Consider the following 21,023-nt stretch of genomic DNA (forward strand, 5'->3'; position numbering starts at 1 on the left):
GATATACAGCTGGCTACACCTCTCAATGTGCAGTTGAGAACCAGAGCCACCCAATCCAACCCCATCCAATGCTCCAGTGATAACTGGAGGAGCAGAGTGGAAAGCAGTGACTGTCACCACTCTGCTCCTAGCAGAGAACTGAGTGATCAGTGGTCATGTGATCGATCAGTTCTGTCTTAGAGCAGATGCTGCAGCATAGTGATGAATAAATTTCCTCTTCACTGCCCAATGATTTAATAGCATACTGCGCCTCCCCTTGGATGCACTAAAACGTTAAACGTAAACTAACCCTTTAACAGGTTCATGATAAAAATCAGGCAGACATTTGAGAATATAAAACTATTTATTGAACACTGCTCACCAGTATTTACATTGAAGTAAACAATATACAGTCAGGAAACGTTCCACATACTACAAAGTTCTCCAGACGGCTTACATCGAAGCAGAATCTGGTACTAATAGCCTATGGTAATGGGAATAAAGCATGAACATGCACATCTTTTGAAGGCTACAAAACATTGCAAGTTTGCATTAGATGCTCAGACTTCAGTTATACAGATTTATAAAAAGCCTAGAGCAATACATATGTATCAAAAGCTCTATAGACCATATACATTGTGGGGCCACATTCAGCCGAATTACTGGTGTGGTTTATCAGAAAAATACTAAACACATAACCATAAGTAAATTCAAGTGGCCAAAAGTCAATTAAAAAAAAAAAACAAAAAATAAAAACCACAACAAAAATCCTACGACAGTAATAGTTCTATTGTGCTTCATCCTCAGGACAGGAGTGCCATGTTAACCTCTCTTCATAAAAAGCAATTACAACTTGCGGACATTTCACATTTGCTTCTTTTGCTGGAACCAAATCTGCTTCATCAGAGTCTTTCCTGGAAAATAATTTGAGAGTTCAGACTAAAGCAACAAATTTATTTAGCAAACTTGTGATTAAATGATTTTACAGTTGGTGTAGAAATAATCTGGACTGAAAATGATGGTATATTATCTGGATCCCTGGTACTACCCAATGGTAAAATCAAACCCAGCCATTAAAGTGTTTGTAAAAAAGATTTGTTTTTTGTTTTTAATTAAAAAAACACCACAACCATCATGTTATACTCTCCTGCTCTCTGAAAATTGACAGTTACAGCTATGACTTGCAGAGGCATGATGGAACTTGTAGTTCTGCAACAGTTGGAGAGCTGCAGGTTGCCTACCCCTGTACTAAACCATACTAGTATGCAAGCTGATTCCATAGGAGCTTTTTCAGGGACCAAATTAAGATGAGTTCTCCTGCCCATGCGTTTCTTCCTCCAATACCAAGACTGAAAACAGCATACTATCCCTTTTACCACTGCAACACACACACACCTTATGTTGGGATTAAAGTGCTATTGAAAGTAGTGTGGGATAACACCCCCCCCCCCCCCCAAATCATACTTACCTGGGTGCACACAGCATTGGTCCAATGCGGCGTCCATTCCCCGCCACCTCTAAGTGTGAGAACTCAGCAATCACATGACAGCAGGTTGCCGAGTTCTCACAGCCGCTCTGCACAGAGAGCGGGACTGTCAGTCACCGCTCTCTGCTCTGCATGCATATCGCTAGATCGAGATCAGGCTCAGGGAAGTATAAAGTGAAGGCTATGGGTTGGATCCACAGGCACAGGCTTTTACCTTAACCGGTTCCCGGCCAATAGCACAAAGGCGGCCGGGTGAGCAGCTCGATCCTCCGGGGGGACGCCATATGGCGCCCTTTCAGACATGCGCAGTGCGCCTGCCTGCAGGGCCGCCTGCGGCGCGATGCCACCGGCCGTGTACCTTGGACACGGCCGATGACAGATCTGTGTACCAGCCCCGTTTCCAGTACCATGTGACCAATCACAGCAGGTCACATGACAGTTGTATACAATGGATGGCTTCCTTTCATGCCATCCATTGTATACTAGTATGTCTAGCTGTGAACGGTCACAGCGATCATATGCACATGTCACGTGAATAGCTGTGGCCAAATCACAGTTCAGCACAAAAGGAAAAAAAAAAAAAAGAAAAAAAAACCTTGAATGAATCGATGTCATTCAGGTAAATGCTTACTTATAGCAAAGTAATTCTTTGCTATAAGTAAATTGTGTAAAAAAAAAAAAAAATACTGATCACGTCCCCAAAGTAGTACGTTACTATGGTAACATACTGCTTTGGTCATAGTGACATAAAAAAAAATCTTTAAAAGAAGAAAAAAAAAAAAGTGGAAATTTTAATTCTCATTTTCCAAAAAATGGCAAAAATTACAACTTCAAAAAACTCACCATGCCTCTTATGAAATACATCGGACTGTCTACTTTTCAAAAAAGGGGTCATTTGGGGGATCTGTACTGTTCTGACATTCTTGGACCTCAAGAAATTAGATTGGCTGGCAGTACTTCAGGATTGATCAATTTTCAGATCTATACCATAGTTTGTGAACTCTAACGCTCCTACAAATTAAAGTCTACATCCTAATTTGGGTTATTTTCACCAAAGACATGTAGCAGAATACATCTTGGCCCAAGTTTATGAAGAACAATTTGCTTGCAAACTTTTATAACAGAAACAAAGAAAAGCGTGGTCTTTTTTAGCAACAAATAAAAACCCCAGTGGTGATTAAATACCACCAAAAGAAAGCTCTAGTTGTGTGAAGAAAAATGATAAATTTTAGTTTGGGTACAATGTTGTATGACAGCACAATTGCCTGAAAAATGGCCTGGGCAGGAAGGGGGTAAAAGTGCTCTGCATGGAAGTGGTTAAAGTGTTACTAAACCCAGGACCCTGCATTCACCAAATTTGGTCTCCCTCTGTACACAACATGAAAATGCAATTATTTTAGTAAATATAAACTGCTAAATACCTTTTGTAATCAGCAATTAGAGCAGTCTTGTGACTTATCAGTGTCCAGCAGAGCACTGGTTAAAGCTTGTAGGAGTTTTCTTTCTGCTCTAGGAGGATGCAAAACTCCACCTCTGACTAAACAGTGCTCATTAGCCCTGTGGTGATCACATGCACTCCATCAAGAAAAAAAACCTCTAGCAATACACACTAAGCATGTGCAGAATGGCTACAGTAAGATTTTGACATTTGAAGAGGAGGAGCAGAGAAAATCAAGATCAACAGCCTTTTTACACAATGAAGAGGATTAACCCCTTTGGTTCCACAGTGAAGTATGCTTTACTGCATATACAGACTGATTTTAATGTTGTGGGTTTAGTAACATTTTAATGCTTGGTTTTTGACTCTGATGCTAAAGTATGGAAGCAGCAGTCAGATAGCTAGCATACTTTTTTCTGGGCACGTGTGCAACTTGAAATGTAGAAAACCTAACTTATTCATATTTCTCACACATACATGGCAATATCAGTATAGTTCCGTGGAAACAGCATTATATTAATATATATATTCCTGGTCTCAGGTTTCAGACTTGGCAACACAAAAATAGTCTAAGCTTATCCTAGGTCAGTGACAAATTCCTGAAGCCAGATACAGCCAAGTGAACAACACTGCAGACGGTGGTCACTATCGGCGCCTCTACATCTTTCAGCCAAATAGGTGTGGCCAAAGCTCTTTTGGCCATACTTCTGTGGGTCACAGGAGCGCACTTAGTTCTGCACTCCAGTAAACCAGATTTAGCAAACAGGCTACAGTCCACTGTCAGCTGATGTTACAGAGCCAGTCTAGGCTCTGCAGTGATCCAGACAGACAATGTCGGGATTCACCCAGAGCCTTACTGGTGGCTGGTTCAGGCTGTCAGTACGCTGCTCAGAGCAAACCTGACAACCGAGCAGACATTAGCAATCAACTTTCAGCTATTTAATGAGAGAAACTGAGGCTTAAATTCAAATTCTGGCTAAAACTTGTTTTGGACAGCAAGAGTAAGTGTTAGAGCTGCTGTCAGGGTTTAAAGCCCATCTGGGCAGCAGTAAAATCTACCCTGGCAGTGGAGCCCCCCCTAGCCTAGGAATAGAGGACCAAACAGCAATACCTTACTCCTCACTCCCACAGGCTACCCCTAACTGCAACATCAGTTTCTTAAGCCACTTCCCTTCACCATTCCCAGGTTCTCTGACTTCATGTACCAGACCAGCAGTCCTGCATTGCACGAGAGACAAAGTCCTGCCACACCATGGGAGCATTGGCGGCCACTGAACAAGCAGTAGACAACAACTAATGCTTATTCTACTTCTAGATAAACAGCTTTCCCACCACCCTATAGCAGATATACTGCTACAGGGCAGCAGAGGTGCGCAAAATTACGTATATACACACACACACACGATTTTGCATTTCCGGGTAGGGAATGCCCTACCTGCGCTGCTATTCTCGGCCTCAGCTGTCAATCACCAGGACTCGGCCAGTGACCGAGGAGCATTACCAATGGAGGGAGTGAACTGTATGCAAACAATACAGTTCTCTCCCGTCAGCTCCTGCACACTGCATAGCACATACAAAGCAGTGTTCTTACAGTTGAAAGCACTAACCCTTTGATCACCCCAGATGTTAACCCCTTCCTGTCCAGTGCCATTAGTACAGTGCTTTTTATTAGCACTGATCACTGCATTGGTGTCACTGGGGATGCCAGTGACACCAAGTCAGTTTCCCGCAGTGTTAGAATGCGCCCCGCAGTCCCACTACAAGTCGCTGATCAACGCAATTACTAGTAAAACAAAAAAAAAATCTCAGTACATATACACCACCATTTGTAAACGATATAACTTTCACATAAACCAATTAATTTATACATATTGGGATTTTGTTTAGCAAAGACATGTAGCAGAATACATTTTGGCCTAAATTTATGACAATCTGAGGTTTTAAATTTTTTTTACTGGACATGTTTAAACAGCAAAAAGTCAAATATATATCCCCCCCCCCCCCAAAAAATTTTTTTTTTTTTTTATGTAGCGCAAGAGGTCTTAAAAAAAAAAAAAAAAAAAAACCACCACACACACACACTAAAATTATGTTTGTTGGTAACTTGCGAGCCACTAATAAGAGATTAACTGGTTTGCTGACATAAATCACATCCTCATACTGCACGATTTATGTAACATTTGCTTTATATTGGGAGCACGACATTATACTTTATTGATAGGCAATCAAATGCCACCAAAAGAAAGCTATTCGTGGGGAGAAAAAAAAAAAAAAAAAAGACGACGTAAATTTAATTTGGGTGCAGCGGTGCATGACCGCACAATTGTCAGTTACAGCAACGCAGCGCCGTAATGCAAAAGATGGCCTGGTCAGGAAGGGGAGTTAAATACTCTATAGGGCAAGTGGTTAGACACAATTAACCCTTGCAATCATGTTTAACAGAGGACATGTATGTAATCATCTGCACATATACTTATAAGCCAGCAGAATAAGATGGGTGCACAACCACATTGCTCAAAATGTTGAAGTTTAGCAAAACTTTCCTCCAAAATGGTTATCATGTAATGTAACTGATAGAGGATCTGTTTGTTCCCAATATGTCAGAATGCATCACTACTCTGGTGTACAATATATCTGCAATCATGTTAGAGAGAACCCTTGCTCTGAAGCAAAGAAAGGTGGCAAAAATCTGACAGATTCGAAATCACTCAAAAGCCAAGTAGTGAGTGGAAACCCCAAATACAGAAAGCAAAGAGGCAACACAATTCCTAAACCCACCGCATTCTAAACCAAAATAGGTTTTGGATGTGTTGGATTTTAATGTCAACTACAAAAGGATCTGTAATCCATCTCACCATTTCATAAGGAACATCAGCTCTCCACTGCTGTCTGTAGCTCCAATTATCCTCTCTGGTTCCAAGCCTCTAGAAAAGCCTCTGGGTTTATCAACCTGAAATAAAATTATCTTGTTAACAGACATTACAAAAAACATTTCACAACGCTGCCTTTAGACCATTTGTTACAATCTGGCTACAAGACTAGCAGCAACATCTTTAATCATATTTAGCCCATAGTCTACCGCCTCCCCTTCTACCACCTCACTCTCCCATCAGAGCCCTAACAAAGCCATTTGCAGCTTCCAGATCAGAGCCCTCTCATGACAGCAGTTTGGACTGACAAATCAAGCAACAAGAGCTACAGTCAAGAGTCAAAGGAACCCCCTTGGACACACCTCATGTGGCTGTGCAGGCAAGTATCAGCTGTGAAAGACCACCAAGTAAACATGTTACTTTTCCCTGAACGTAAAATTTGTAAAACAAGCAATATTAACCTTTACAAGGCTTCTGGTATACTCGCTTTTAATCAGGAATACGACTTTCTGAAAGTGACTCCAGATTACAAATTTGCTTTTCCAATAAGAACAACCATATTTTCAAATAAACAATCTGATAAAAATCTGTCAAAATTTGTCTGTCATATCAGCCTAAGTATTGAACTGCAGGACCACAGGTGTCCTTACAGAGGCTCGTGGCAGCTCACTTCCTCCATTTAGAAGGTTGGCCTTCTGGACCACTATGCCTCCTTATGAACTCTGAGCAATACGATAAGCAGAAGTACTGGCTAGAAGAAAAAAGAAAAAAAAAAAAAGTGGGCCTAAGTAGCTAGCTTTCTGTGCATGCAGATTAGGGCAGCAAGGATCTACTGTTTCAATTTTCAAGTTCAAAGCTGCCAAGATATTGAAATGACAGGAGCACTGGTAATGTGCAGATTGACATCATGTGCTGATTAATCATGAAAAAAAATAAAATTTGGATAGAACATTTGGCATGCTTAATGCTGCCATCTTCTAAAATCTGTTTTGTACCACCTTGCTGTTTTCTTGTATAATGTCACCCCAGCACTGTATCTACTATTAACATACCGATTCTCTCTTTTTCTTTGCTTTGCTCTCTTCAGACTCGCTGTCTGAAATGGACTTCCTTTTTCCATCTGTTGTCTTTTCTTTGCCAGCCTTTTGTGAGTTTAGAAACGCTTCAATTAATTCTGGACAATCCAAGTTCTCTTCTGGTTCCCATGTGTTGTCTGCACTGAAAACAAACAAACTGCATGTCAGTACAAAGAAAACATAGGTGAAACTTTAGGGCTTGTTCACACCAGCCGCTTGCAATGCAGCGTGCAGTGTAGTGGGGCCGACATCAGTGCAGTGATAAAGGGCTGAGCTCGGCACATCATACTTTGTAAACAAGCTTTGAGATGTCGCACAGACATCTCAGTTCTGTGCGCTCAGTTCACACCACTGCATTGCAATGGTGTGCTGGCAGTTGGGAGACAAGGCATTTTGCCTTGTTCATGTGTTCAGACTGCACTGGAATAGCTGCCCAATACAGTCTCACTGCATGTGGTGTGAACACACTCTAAAACAAGAAGTATACAGATAGCTGGCTAGCTAATCCACATCTACTCTAAGGACACTAAACATGCAGGTTGTAGTTATACACACAAGCATAAAAGGCATTTCTGCCCAGAGAGCAGTGCTCTACAGACCGCTTATCCTGCTTACCCCAGTCAAAAGACAGCACAGCAGTATGTATATCCTGTATGGCACTAGCTGCAAGCTTGGTTGGAGTCGATGCCAATACGTACTGATGCCAGGCCAAGATCTTACAACTTTGCCAAATGATTCTCCCATGTACAGTATTCTATAGCACAAGACATTGCATTTTCAACACAATCTTTCCTGAACAGCTCAATTAGTCTGGAACTAACAAGTAATCAACTCATTCACCCCAAGGTACCAAAGTTCTAAGAAAATCCTGATTTCCACTGAATTGACAAAATAGACAATTTCAGTAGAACAGGCATGACAAACACTACATTAGGTTATATTAAACCCCTTTTGTTAAAAATAAATCATGTTTTTAAATCAGAACTAAAAAGTCATTCGTTTACTTCTCAAAAGTGTTCCAGTAAAGTAATTCTGTGAATAAATGTTACAGTAGTGCAGTTGTGCTCTCAACTGTCAGCCATCAAATGATTGGTTTCATAACTGATCACATGTGCAGCACCATAGCAACTGCAGATCAAATGGAGGCTAAAATCGCTGCTTCCTTTCAAGTAAAAGGATTTGCATGCAATAAGTATGTTATCCTAAATATTTTTTTCTAGGTGTGTGATCACTTGTATTTTATAAGTCACAGGCTCTATTGTTTCAAGGTACTTCTCCCCTATTATGTACCTGGTTGACCCTGTCAGTCACCTTTTAGCACAGAGGCTGATCTGTATTTGCGTGGTCAGTTTTCACAGCCTGCCTCTTAACCCACCCCCATTCAAGCACAGCCTGCATCCTGTCTTAGATCAGCAATGTACCTGCATTTCATAATCTGCTCAGTAAAAGAAATGGCTATAAAAAGGAAAAGCTTGTCAAATCCCTAAAGAACTCATTCACACTATCTGCACTGGCCTGCATTTTTCCACAGTGGATAAATGCAGAACACACAAAATTAGGTTTCTAAGCGCCATGTGCACACCACAATGCTGTAGTGATGTGGAAAAATGCAGCATGTCTGCATTTTTCAGCACTGCACAACACCATGTATCACTGCACAGCTGCACAACTGCTGTACTCTGACACTTAAAGCGGTATTGAACCCTAAACAAAAACGATATATATTGCGGTATTAAACCCTAAACAAAAATGATATATATTGCGGTATTAAACCCTAAACAAAAACGATATATATTGCATCTTACCAATCCCTCAGATGTGATAGTTACATTCGTTTTCTTAGGCTTATTCCCCCTTTATATCACCTAGTGATCTAGGCTGTTACACCTCCTGTCAGTGTGTATTCTGGATGACGTAGTAAAGCAGGCAACTGTGGAGTATTGTCAGTCTGGGGAAAGGGTGGTATTAGACTAGCAGATTTAGATAGACCTGACTTAAACTGAACTCCACTATAAGCAGTAAAGCAACAGTTTTTCTTCTTTTGGGTGGAGATTTTCATCAATGAATAAAAGGCATATAACATACTGACTGGAGATGCTGAATTTTTAAACACACGGATATATACATAGTGCAAGTTTATGGCTGCTTTCACACTGATCCATTTTTCTTCTGGTGATTTAAAAAACAAAGGCGGTAGAAAAATGTGCGACCATGCATTCCTATGGAACTCTTCACATTGAGCCATTGCAAAAATGCACAAAAGCCTAAAAATGTGCCATCTGCATCCCATATCCAATTATAAATTTAGAAAAAGTAATCTAAACCCTCTTGAGGCATACTAGACTAAAAACAGTACACAGACACAGGGGGAATGCATTGTTCTTTTATCCATAAGTGCCTGGTCATATTTGGGAATCAAAATCACATCTAAAGTATGTCAGTGTTAACATTTGTGATTTGCTGCAGAGTGATTTCTAAAGTAGTTCTTGCATTACTTTTTTTGCAGTTTCACATACATGGCAAAAAAAAAAAAAAAAAAAAAAAAAAAAAAAAAAAAAAAACGCACTGCAAATTGCAAGAAATTGTTGAGAATCTTCAAAAGTAGCAATGAAGTCTTTAGAGGTTGCACCTGAAATTGCACACAGATCGCAGTGGTGTGAATGGGGACTCAAAACACATTACAAAAGGGAAAAAAGAAAAAAAATAGTAATCTTACTCTGTGAATCCTTTCCACTTGAGATAATATTCCACCTTCCCGTTCACAACACGTCTGTCTAGAACCTTTTCTACTACAAACTCCTCAGGCTCGGCTTCCTCCACCTTCTTGCCTTTTCCATTCTGCTTCTTCCCCATTTTCTGCATTATAAACATAAAAACACTGAAGATCAAAAAGTTTACCTGGATACACAAACTGTTACAAAAAACAAAAACCATAAACAGGAGAATGTCAGATCACACAGATTATGAAGAAAACATCCAGACAGATCAGTGTACAGAGTTCAGAAGACATCACCTGGCAGTGTGTATACAGTGGGTGGGATGGATGGATGGGGGGGGGGGGGGGGGGGTGGGGGGTCATTCAGGTCTCATTCTTTGTTCCATTAACACAAAGGATAAATCCTGGAGGGGGGGGGGGGGGAGAGGGCCGCCCACCATAGATGCTCTGTAGGGGAATGTATAGGTGTTCGATCAGCACAGAGCCGAGCGGGCGATGCAGTGTGCGGGGGGGGGGGGGGGGGTGAATGTTCTACAATGCGGGGATCAGGGGAGGGAGAGGGATGGGAGGAGGTCGCTGCATCTGTAATATTGCCGCGCTGGCTGTGCACGCGGATCAGGAGACTATCGGTGGGAGGAAAAGGAAGCCGCCGGGCCAGCTTACCGGAGAACTAATGGCCAGAGCGCGTTCCCGCGGTTCCCGTTATGATGTACAGAGCTTCCCCGATACTCCAGGCCAGGAAACGTGTGAGCCCGCCCCTCCCTGAGCCGTGACCCCGCCCCGCACATGCGCCCAGCGTTTTTCTGGAGTGGCCGGGATAAAGCTGAGCGCCGCCCGCGGGCAGTGTGAGTGAGCCTGCTGTGCAATGGCGGAGCGCTCCTCTACATGCCTAGACAACATCTGATAACAAGCGCCCAGCTCCCTGGACCAAATGTCACTTATACAGCTTAATACAATGAGAAAATGTAACATTACTACCTGCATCTCCAGTCTGTCCTGCATTTAAATACCTATCTGGGGACCTTATGGCTCTGCAGCACTATGTAGTCCTGTGTATGAAATACATAAACCTTTAGTACATGAAAGCTTCAATCTTACACACAAATGTACGGTTCATTACTATATATATATAGATCTTATTAGGAGAGGTCACACCAGCTTATCACAGAAGACTCCAGCTACCCCGGCAGATTGCAGTATATGTGCACAGGATGTGATGGGAGGGTTCCATAAACATGCACGTGCCATCCCAGCCCTGCGTACATGTTTATGGTGAACATGGAGGACAGCAGAAGCATCCCCAGAACTGGCTTATCTCAGGAAGGGAGGGGGGAGGGGAAAGAGAAGGGCAGCAAACCAAACACATCCACTCTTCCCTGGAGAGAGATCAGCAGGGGAGTCCCCAGACACACGACTGTTCACAATCTGACCATAAACCATTCGAATTGGCCTAAAAGACAGGTTTCACTTTGGGCTAAAACCTCCCCAGCCCTCTAAGGCAAGGCTCAGGCGTTATGCAGCGCATTCCCACTTAAGTATAATAAAGTGCGCATTTTCATGACAGCGATTTAAAGTCCCGCATGCAGCATCTTTGATGCGCTTGCACAAAAAAAGCACATTCTAATTAGATGTAAATGGAGGTGCACACTAAAACTTGTGTAAAAGCCACCTGAAACCGAGGTGTGGTAAAAGGAAGCATACACGAGAGCCTGGCCATTCCAACATATAATCCCTCCCACCACTGGGTACCCCATCACAGCCTTCCATGGCCTTCTGAAACATTTAGTGCTTCATTGCAGAAAGCTCATCTGATGCTGCCTGCAAGAAGCTTCCCATAGCCAAGAATGGGCCGTACCCACACCACCAGAGAATGGTATCTATGGGACATCACTGCACAGACCACACCGGACATGGTTTTGGCAACTGACCGGGCACTCAGACGGGAGGGTTTTGCCTTAGAACAGATGAGGGGGTACCGAAAGTTTTAAACCCAAAGTGAACCTGTTCTTTAGGTTGAGCTCATGCAGCTTCTCTAGGCCAGCCATATACTGTCAGGATCTTAGAAAAGTATTGTGTGATTTAATTCAGTTAATTTGCAATTGTTTACATTACGCAACAGGAACAAGCACAGATTATTATATGCTTACAGTATTAAGCCCTCAGTTTTTAATATGAAAACATCCCCTGTAAACTGGTCAAATTCCTACCCCAGCACTTTCACTTTGAAATGTTAAATATTGATGGCTCATGCACTTTGCTAAGAGTTACCAGTGGCCAGTGCAGTCTGGAACCAACCTACTAGCTTGAAGGATGAGCCAGGGGCGCCTTACCACCCTAGACTTTGGAGCCGTGCTCCTATTGAGGCACAGAGTGTAGAGACAACTAGTCCCCACATGCAAGAGTGGCTTCAAAAGATGCTGCAAGAGAAAGGAGCCACCCTGAAACAGGAATCCTGGGGAAGCAGACATGGCACCAGCTTAAACTGGAACATAGGCAATGAATAAAAGATAAAGAAGCTGCTAACTCTGCAAATTAAAAAATTCCAAGTATGGCTTTTTTTTTTCTTACACATTTACATTGGTCCAAGCAGGACCAACATATCTATGTATAACCACACCTGTGGGAACCCTCTAGAAGCTGGAAATAACTAAAATAGATTGGCACCACTATTTCAGTGATCTCCACTTTCTGGGTCCCTTGCCAAGTGGCTGCCCTGCTGCATTCTGAACACAGGAGGTGTTTCTGCAGTCTGCTGCCATTAGCCCCCCAATAATTACCCACGTCATCTTGATCCAGCCCTGTCTGCAGCTGAGCTTGTCTCTCTGCCTGTTCTCACAAGACAGAGGAGAGCAGGGGGCTTGGCCGATATGTGCTGTATATGGAGAGACAGCCTGGCTCAGGAGCCCCCACAGCAGAGCTTGCAATGGAAGCACTTGAAAAGGGGGAGCAGACAGCACTAGCAGGGGACCCCAGAAAATTAGGTAAGGGTGCAATACCCCTGCACAGAGCAAGTAACTATAATTGTTTTTTTTGAGGGGGGGCTTTAGAATCACTTTAAGAAAATGCTTTGCATTCTCTGATTGGACAACCCTGTCTCCATCTTGTCCAATCACAGAACTCTCTGCTTCACTGAGAAAATACAAAGCATTTTCTGAATGGTGCCTGTGCCAACCAGCCGACCTGTGTTCACTATGGAGCAGGGCAGCCACTCAGCACGAGACCCAGAAGCTAGTGGAGATCACTGGAGTAGTGGTGCCTATTTACAGTGAATTCCAGCTTCTAGAGGGATCTGTCAGGTATGGTATATGCAGAGTTACAATGGTCCAAGCTGGACCAACATAATTTGTCTACAAATATCCTTACCTGAAATTACTTAAAACTGCTGCTAAAAAACTGAGGGTTTAATATCACTTTAATCTGATGCTACAAACTTTGGTTGCTGGGTAGCCTGACCCATTGTTTACTCATACACTATGGAAAGCTATGTATATGGCTGGTCTTTGAAAATAAAGAAAAGCTCAGAATAGGGTACATTTGTCAATCAATATCACAAATGTAAGCAGTTCAACAGTAATAACATTTTGAAGTAAAAAAATAAGTCACAAACTGCAAACAACTAATCATTCTGAAGCTGTCAACCATGGAGATCCTGCCAGCCCCCCCATCATCCTCCACTTTCTCCTGCAGGTTGAAAATACTGAATGGCCTGCTGTGAATCCCCCCCAAGTCAGTAGTCACATGGATGTGCTGTATAACAGCACTGCCAATACTTCCCATTAGCCGATGAGTGTCCTGCCATCCAGTGATTTATGGTGCCCCTTTTCCTCTCCTGCCACTTAGAGGAGCACTGCAGCCCCTTGTGATGACTTCTAAAGAATATTTCTCACTCAGAAGAAAAGGTCTTTATAAAATGCTGACAGCATTCACAGGGTGGGGGTATGTTAGACCCAACCGATGTGTGCCTAAAGAGTAAGAAGCCTTTCAGTTCAGAGTTTTGTTACTCACTATACAAAAAGTCCATCACAAGTTAAAGCAGAGTGGATGTTATGTGGTTCAGGGGAAGGATACAGCAAGAACCATCATGAAGACTGCCCAGCTTATCACTCCCCAATAAACAAGCTACGACGAGTCAGAAGTCATCATGTTAGTATATTGCTGTGGCCTGAGCACAAACATCACACAAAGACCACAAAAACAAACAATCCCCCCCCATATGGATGTTCAGGGCACACTACACTATACACAGCTAAAGCCACAACACTCACACAAGATCCTCATTCATAAAACCCCAATACTATCAGAGTCCAATGGGATTTGAAGACCACAGTCACATGGCTGAAAATAAAGAGCCCAGGCCTCCTGCTGAAGATTTATAAACGAGTCTTTAGGAGGGAAAGTTCTAGAAGAGGAGCCGAGTACTGGCTACATTCCCTCTGACCTCCTGTGTCTCGGTTATTTAACTGAAGAGAATTGATCTGTGAAGTATTTACAGTGTATCAACCTCAGTGACACCAGTGGAAGTGTTCAGGGGATCTGCTATTCCTCCGAAACAAAATTTCGTTCTCTATAAATGTAGCCAAACTGAACACACCTGAATACTCAGTGTGAACGATACATTTACAATCATTACTTACATTTATAGGTGATTAGAATGTCCTATGAAACACTCCAACAGCTGTGTTAAAAGATGTTCTGTGAGAAGGTTGTTGTACATCACCTTTTTGTTTTCCCAATGAACTTGAATATAAAAGGTACAAGATGACACCTCATTTAGTTCTACTGGCAGTAATGTGGTGTGCTGAATCACATGGAACCACACCGCCCTGACAAATGTTCTGCAGGCTGTGCTTTCAGGGCACACCACTGTATTATAGTGATCCATACAATGCTGACAAGGAAAACTGCCACATTTATGTGCTAGGCACTCCCGGCACACCTGGTGTGAATGAGCCCTTAGGCTACTTTCACACTGAATCCTGACAAAAACGCAGATGTTTTTACTGTGTTTGTGGGGAGATTTTTACAGGACAAGGGACTCAAAAAGCGCAATGTTGGTGCACTTTTGCCACATATTCTATCGATTTCAAGCAACCTTAGGGCAGAGTGGCCATACACGTGAGGGTACCAGGTGGGAGGAGGGGATTGCTCAGTGCAGACCCCAATTATGGTGGGTGGGGTGTGTTTAGAGGTCTGCATTGAGTGCCACCCCAATGTACTGGGGGGAGTCTGGGGTGCTTGAATCAGACCTCCACTGTGCATGGGCGGGGGTGGCACTCAGTGCAGACCTCCACTGTACGGGGGGGGAATGGGGGTGCCACTCAGTGCAAACCCCCCACTGCACCGGAGGGGGGGGGGGAATGGGGGTGCCACTCAGTGCAAACCCCCCCCCTGCACCGGAGGGGGGGGGGTGGGGGTGCCACTCAGTGCAAGCCCCCCACTGCACCGGAGGGGGGGGGGTGGGGGTGCCACTCAGTGCAAGCCCCCCACTGCACCGGAGGGGGGGGGGTGGGGGTGCCACTCAGTGCAAGCCCCCCACTGCACCGGAGGGGGGGGGGTGGGGGTGCCACTCAGTGCAAGCCCCCCACTGCACCGGAGGGGGGGGGGTGGGGGTGCCACTCAGTGCAAGCCCCCCACTGCACCGGAGGGGGGGGGGGTGGGGGTGCCACTCAGTGCAAGCCCCCCACTGCACCGGAGGGGGGGGGGGTGGGGGTGCCACTCAGTGCAAGCCCCCCACTGCACCGGAGGGGGGGGGTGGGGGTGCCACTCAGTGCAAGCCCCCCACTGCACCAGAGGGGGGGGTGGGGGTGCCACTCAGTGCAAGCCCCCCATGCACCAGAGGGGGGGGTGGGGGTGCCACTCAGTGCAAGCCCCCCATGCACCAGAGGGGGGTGCCACTCAGTGCAAACCCCCACTGCACCCGAGGGGGGGGGGGGTGGGGGTGCCACTCAGTGCAAGCCCCCCATGCACCAGAGGGGGGTGCCACTCAGTGCAAACCCCCACTGCACCCGAGGGGGGGGGGATGGGGGTGCCACTCAGTGCAAACCCCCACTGCACCCGAGGGGGGGGGGATGGGGGTGCCACTCAGTGCAAACCCCCACTGCACCCGAGGGGGGGGGGATGGGGGTGCCACTCAGTGCAAGCCCCCCATGCACCAGAGGGGGGTGCCACTCAGTGCAAACCCCCACTGCACCCGAGGGGGGGGGGGGTGGGGGTGCCACTCAGTGCAAGCTCCCCACTGCACCGGAGGGGGGGGGGGTGGGGGTGCCACTCAGTGCAAGCCCCCCACTGCACCGGAGGGGGGGGGGGTGGGGGTGCCACTCAGTGCAAGCCCCCCACTGCACCGGAGGGGGGGGGGGGTGGGGGTGCCACTCAGTGCAAGCCCCCCACTGCACCGGAGGGGGGGGGGTGGGGGTGCCACTCAGTGCAAGCCCCCCACTGCACCGGAGGGGGGGGGGTGGGGGTGCCACTCAGTGCAAGCCCCCCACTGCACCGGAGGGGGGGGGGGTGGGGGTGCCACTCAGTGCAAGCCCCCCACTGCACCGGAGGGGGGGGGGTGGGGGTGCCACTCAGTGCAAGCCCCCCACTGCACCGGAGGGGGGGGGGTGGGGGTGCCACTCAGTGCAAGCCCCCCACTGCACCGGAGGGGGGGGGGTGGGGGTGCCACTCAGTGCAAGCCCCCCACTGCACCGGAGGGGGGGGGGGTGGGGGTGCCACTCAGTGCAAGCCCCCCACTGCACCGGAGGGGGGGGGGTGGGGGTGCCACTCAGTGCAAGCCCCCCACTGCACCGGAGGGGGGGGGGTGGGGGTGCCACTCAGTGCAAGCCCCCCACTGCACCGGAGGGGGGGGGGTGGGGGTGCCACTCAGTGCAAGCCCCCCACTGCACCGGAGGGGGGGGGGTGGGGGTGCCACTCAGTGCAAGCCCCCCACTGCACCGGAGGGGGGGGTGGGGGTGCCACTCAGTGCAAGCCCCCCACTGCACCGGAGGGGGGGGTGGGGGTGCCACTCAGTGCAAGCCCCCCACTGCACCGGAGGGGGGGTGGGGGTGCCACTCAGTGCAAGCCCCCCACTGCACCGGAGGGGGGGTGGGGGTGCCACTCAGTGCAAGCCCCCCACTGCACCGGAGGGGGGGGGTGGGGGTGCCACTCAGTGCAAGCCCCCCACTGCACCGGAGGGGGGGGTGGGGGTGCCACTCAGTGCAAGCCCCCCACTGCACCGGAGGGGGGGGTGGGGGTGCCACTCAGTGCAAGCCCCCCACTGCACCGGAGGGGGGGGTGGGGGTGCCACTCAGTGCAAGCCCCCCACTGCACCGGAGGGGGGGGGTGGGGGTGCCACTCAGTGCAAGCCCCCCACTGCACCGGAGGGGGGGGGTGGGGGTGCCACTCAGTGCAAGCCCCCCACTGCACCGGAGGGGGGGGGTGGGGGTGCCACTCAGTGCAAGCCCCCCACTGCACCGGAGGGGGGGGGTGGGGGTGCCACTCAGTGCAAGCCCCCCACTGCACCGGAGGGGGGGGGTGGGGGTGCCACTCAGTGCAAGCCCCCCACTGCACCGGAGGGGGGGGGTGGGGGTGCCACTCAGTGCAAGCCCCCCACTGCACCGGAGGGGGGGGGTGGGGGTGCCACTCAGTGCAAGCCCCCCACTGCACCGGAGGGGGGGGGTGGGGGTGCCACTCAGTGCAAGCCCCCCATGCACCAGAGGGGGGTGCCACTCAGTGCAAACCCCCACTGCACCCGAGGGGGGGGGGGATGGGGGTGCCACTTAGTGCAAACCTCCACTGCATGTGGGGAGGGGGAGATGAGGGTGTCACTCAGTCTAAACCTCCACGGGGGGGGGGGGGGGGGGGGGGGTGCCACTCAGTGCAAACCTCACTATAGTAGTTGTGAGGGGAGGGGGGCAGTGCTCTCAGTGAAGACCTCCAATATGCGGATGGTGGAAGAAGCACTGCATGCAGACCCTGTGGAGTGCTAGTGATTACAAGAGCCCACTGCAGACCTCCATGGTGTGGGGTGCGGGATGTGGTGTGGGGGGCAGGATAATCGGCAGGTCTCCATTGTTTGTACTGTCCGTAGACGTGAGTAGAGATGGGGGGGGGGGGTATGCTCCCCCTACGAGGTGTCTGGTCAGGTCCAGCCATTCATTCACAAAGCTCTATCAGAAGCATCCCGGCCCTCCATTGCAGCCATGTGACTGATCTCGCCGGACTCAGCTGACACTGAATATAAATTCCAGGAATGGATCAGGGGCCAACCTCCGCACCGATCGTCTGTACAATGCAGACAACGATCGGTAAAATCTACCCAAGATGGCCGCTCCCCTACAATCACCTGGGGGGAGGCTGGCACAATCCGCCGATCCGGGCTGATCACACGGATTACCTCCCCCTTCCATTGTATGAGTATCTGGCCGGGTATGAACGCGGCACATAGGACCGGCGCTGTACAGCCGCAGACTGTACACCGCCCGCTCAGCACTACAAATCCCAGCATGCACCGCTAGGCTCTGTTTGCTGGGACTTGTCGTGCTCCGTCAATCCCCCACTCTACCCTCAGCGTGTACCATATTCGGTGTACAGTTCGCTGCCGCCTCCTCCGGTGTGCCGCATTTTCCCGCCCGCTCCATAGAAAGCAGGAAAGGCAGCAGACTGCGGAAAGCACCGCTCAGACCGCTGAGCACACACCGGAGGGGCCGCACAGCTCGCCGCCTCTCCCCTCCCCTTCGTCACACAGCTCGGTAATTACCTCTCCGGTTCAGCAAGGAAACGTCCGCCGCTCTGTCGTCCCTTCTGACCGACACTCGGCTCAGCCGCCACTCACAGCGTCACAGAGCGCGAGGGGGCGGGGCGTGTGACGCGCGAGAACAATGGGCTCTCCCCGCATTCTGGCGGGGATTTTACTGGCGCCAATCTTAACCCGTTCCCTGCGGTGGCGTTAACCCCGAACTTCGCACCCAGCACCGACTTGCCACACAATGAGGCCCGGGGGCTGTCGCCATAATTGTGTCCCCCCCTCTTCATCCCGTGCAGGGGAACGTGTAGTACGGAAAGAAGCTGTGCACGTGATTAGAGCCAACGTGTTCACCTCACATACACTCTGCTCAGTGTTCGCCACAGATTCGCTCTGTTCACCTCACGTTCACAATTCACTCCCTTTTATTGGTTGCATGCTTTTCAGGTCTGGAGATTGTCACCACAGTAATCTGCTTGTCACATTATGTATATTCTAACCTGGGGCCTCCAAACGGTCTAAACAAAGGGCCAGTTTACTGTGCTTTAGACTATAGGGGGAGTGGAGCAGAAGTAAGCAATACCTCAGGCTGGGTGGTCAGTGGGGGTAAATAATGCCCTGTCATTGGTGCCGAAGGGAGAAATTGTGCCCCATCATTGGTGCAGGAGGGAGGAATTGTGCCCCGTCATTGGTGCCGGAGGGAGGCATTGTGCCCCGTCATTGGTGCCGGAGGGAGGAATTGTGCCCCGTCATTGGTGCCGGAGGGAGGAATTGTGCCCCGTCATTGGTGCCGGAGGGAGGCATTGTGCCCCCTCATTGGTGCCGGAGGGAGGAATTTGTGCCCCGTCATTTGTGCCGGAGGGAGGAATTGTGCCCCGTCATCGGTGCCGGAGGGAGGAATTGTGCCCCGTCATTGGTGCCGGAGGGAGGGATTTGTGCCCGGCATTGGTGCCGGAGGGAGGAATTGTGCCCCGTCATTGGTGCCGGAGGGAGGAATTTGTGCCCGGCATTGGTGCCGGAGGGAGGAATTGTGCCCCATCATCGGTGCCGGAATTGTGCCCCGTCATCAGTGCCGGAGGGAGGAATTGTGCCCCGTCATTGGTGCCGGAGGGAGGTTGTGCCCCGTCATTGGTGCAGGAGGGAGGAATTGTGCCCCGTCATTGGTGCCGGAGGGAGGATTGTGCCCCGTCATTGGTGCCGGAGGGAGGAATTGTGCCCCCTCCATCATTAGTGCCGGTGGGAGGAATTGTGCCCCATCATCGGTGCCGGAATTGTGCCCCGTCATCAGTGCCGGAGGGAGGAATTGTGCCCCGTCATCGGTGCCGGAGGGAGGTATTGTGTCCCCTTATTGGTACCGGAGGGAGGAATGGCGACCCATCATTGGTGCTGGAGGGAGGAATAGCGCCCCATCATCAGTGCCGGAGGGAGGAATTGTGCCACGTCATCGGTGCCGGAGGGAGGTATTGTGTCCCCTTATTGGTACCGGAGGGAGGAATGGCGACCCATCATTGGTGCTGGAGGGAGGAATAGCGCCCCATCATTGGTGCCGGAGGGAGGAATGGCACCCCATCATTGGTTCCGGAGGGAGGACTGGCGCCCCATCATTGGTTCCGGAGGGAGGAATGGCGCCCCATCATTGGTTCCAGAGGGAGGAATGGCGCCCCATCAATGGATAGAATGGTTCCCCATGAGCCAGATAAAGGCAAGCAAAGGGCCATAGGCCGCAGTTTGAAGACCACTGTTCTAGACATACAAGTTGATCAGAGACAAGGACATTTATTTATTTCAGGTACTTCTATAGCGCTGTGAAGTTACGCAGTGCTTTACATATATATATATATTGTACATTCACATCAGTCCCTAACCCTCAAGGGGTGTACAATCTAAGGTCCCTAACTCATATTCATACATACACATACTATGGCCAATTTAGACAGGATCTAATTAACCTACCTGCATGTCTTTGGAGTGTTGGAGGAAACTGGTGTACCCGGAGAAAACCCACGCAGGTACAGGGAAAACATGCAAACTCCAGGCAGGTGGTGCCATGCTTGGGATTTGAACCAACAAACCTAGTACTGCCAGGCGGAAGTCCTAACCACTAAGCCACTGTGCCACCACATTGTGGAGTCTGTTCCTGGCCTACCTCTAGCCACTTACAAGGTGATCTGGAGGAATGTTTCTTCAAAGAGACTCACCAACAGGCACAAAGAACTGGAATGAATGGCGATCCAAGTGGAATAAGGACATTTACAGTTGCAAGAAAAAGTATGTGAACCCCTTGGGATTACGTGGAGTTTTGCATGAATTGGGCATAAAATGTGCTCTGAACGTCATCTGAGTCACAACAATAGAAGGACACAGTCTGCTGAACATAATACTACACAAACATTAGATGTTGCCATGGTTTAATTGCACATAACATGTAAACATTCACAGTGCAGGGAGGAAAAAGTATGTGAACCTTTGGACTTAATAACTGGTTGACCCTCCTTTGGCAGCAATAACCTCAACCAAACGTTTCCTGTAGTTGCAGATCAGAACTGCACAACGATCTGGAGTAATTTTGGACCACTCCTCTTCACAAAACTGTTTCAGTGTAGCAATATTCTTGGGATGTCTGGTGTGAATCGCTCTCTTAAGGTCATGCCACAGCATTTCAATCAAGCTGAGGTCAGGACTCTGACTGGGCCACTCCAGAAGGCGTATTCTGTGCTGTTGCAGCCATTGTTTTGT

The 21,023-nt window shown here is 48.5% G+C and overlaps 1 protein-coding gene across 3 annotated transcripts; it reads right to left on the reverse strand.

The window, feature by feature from the left end:
* Nucleotides 1–324: 324 nt before the first annotated feature.
* On the reverse strand, nucleotides 325–18,457 carry CBX3 (chromobox 3). Of its 3 annotated transcripts, XM_089669918.1 has the most exons (6): nucleotides 18,303–18,392; nucleotides 10,544–10,614; nucleotides 9,566–9,705; nucleotides 6,826–6,991; nucleotides 5,759–5,853; nucleotides 325–893 (listed from the first exon to the last, which is right to left on the reverse strand). In XM_089669918.1, the coding sequence occupies exons 2-6, from the start codon at nucleotides 10,565–10,567 to the stop codon at nucleotides 767–769; spliced, it is 552 nt and encodes a 183-aa protein (XP_089526044.1). In that variant the 5' UTR covers nucleotides 10,568–10,614; nucleotides 18,303–18,392; the 3' UTR covers nucleotides 325–766. The 3 variants fall into 3 exon arrangements, with proteins under 3 accessions (XP_089526044.1, XP_089526045.1, XP_089526046.1); XM_089669919.1 differs by lacking the exon at nucleotides 10,544–10,614 and having other exon boundaries at nucleotides 18,303–18,457; XM_089669920.1 differs by lacking the exons at nucleotides 10,544–10,614; nucleotides 18,303–18,392 and adding an exon at nucleotides 10,229–10,351.
* Nucleotides 18,458–21,023: the final 2,566 nt, after the last annotated feature.

The sequence above is a fragment of the Staurois parvus genome, unplaced genomic scaffold (genome assembly GCF_062004578.1).
Source record: "Staurois parvus isolate SC_StPar_1 unplaced genomic scaffold, SC_StPar_1.0 ptg000082l, whole genome shotgun sequence".
Taxonomy (NCBI): Eukaryota; Metazoa; Chordata; class Amphibia; order Anura; family Ranidae; genus Staurois; species Staurois parvus.

What these genes read in the sequence shown, in the direction of transcription:
- CBX3 (XM_089669918.1), bottom strand. Translation starts at nt 10,567, where the DNA reads ATGCAGGACAGACTGGAGATGCAG. An exon ending in AAGTGGAAAGGATTCACAGA is followed by an intron (nt 6,992 to 9,565) that starts GTAAGATTACTA and finishes GTTTGTTTTCAG; the next exon opens with TGCAGACAACACATGGGAAC. An exon ending in CAAAGAAAAAGAGAGAATCG is followed by an intron (nt 5,854 to 6,825) that starts GTATGTTAATAG and finishes ATTTTATTTCAG; the next exon opens with GTTGATAAACCCAGAGGCTT.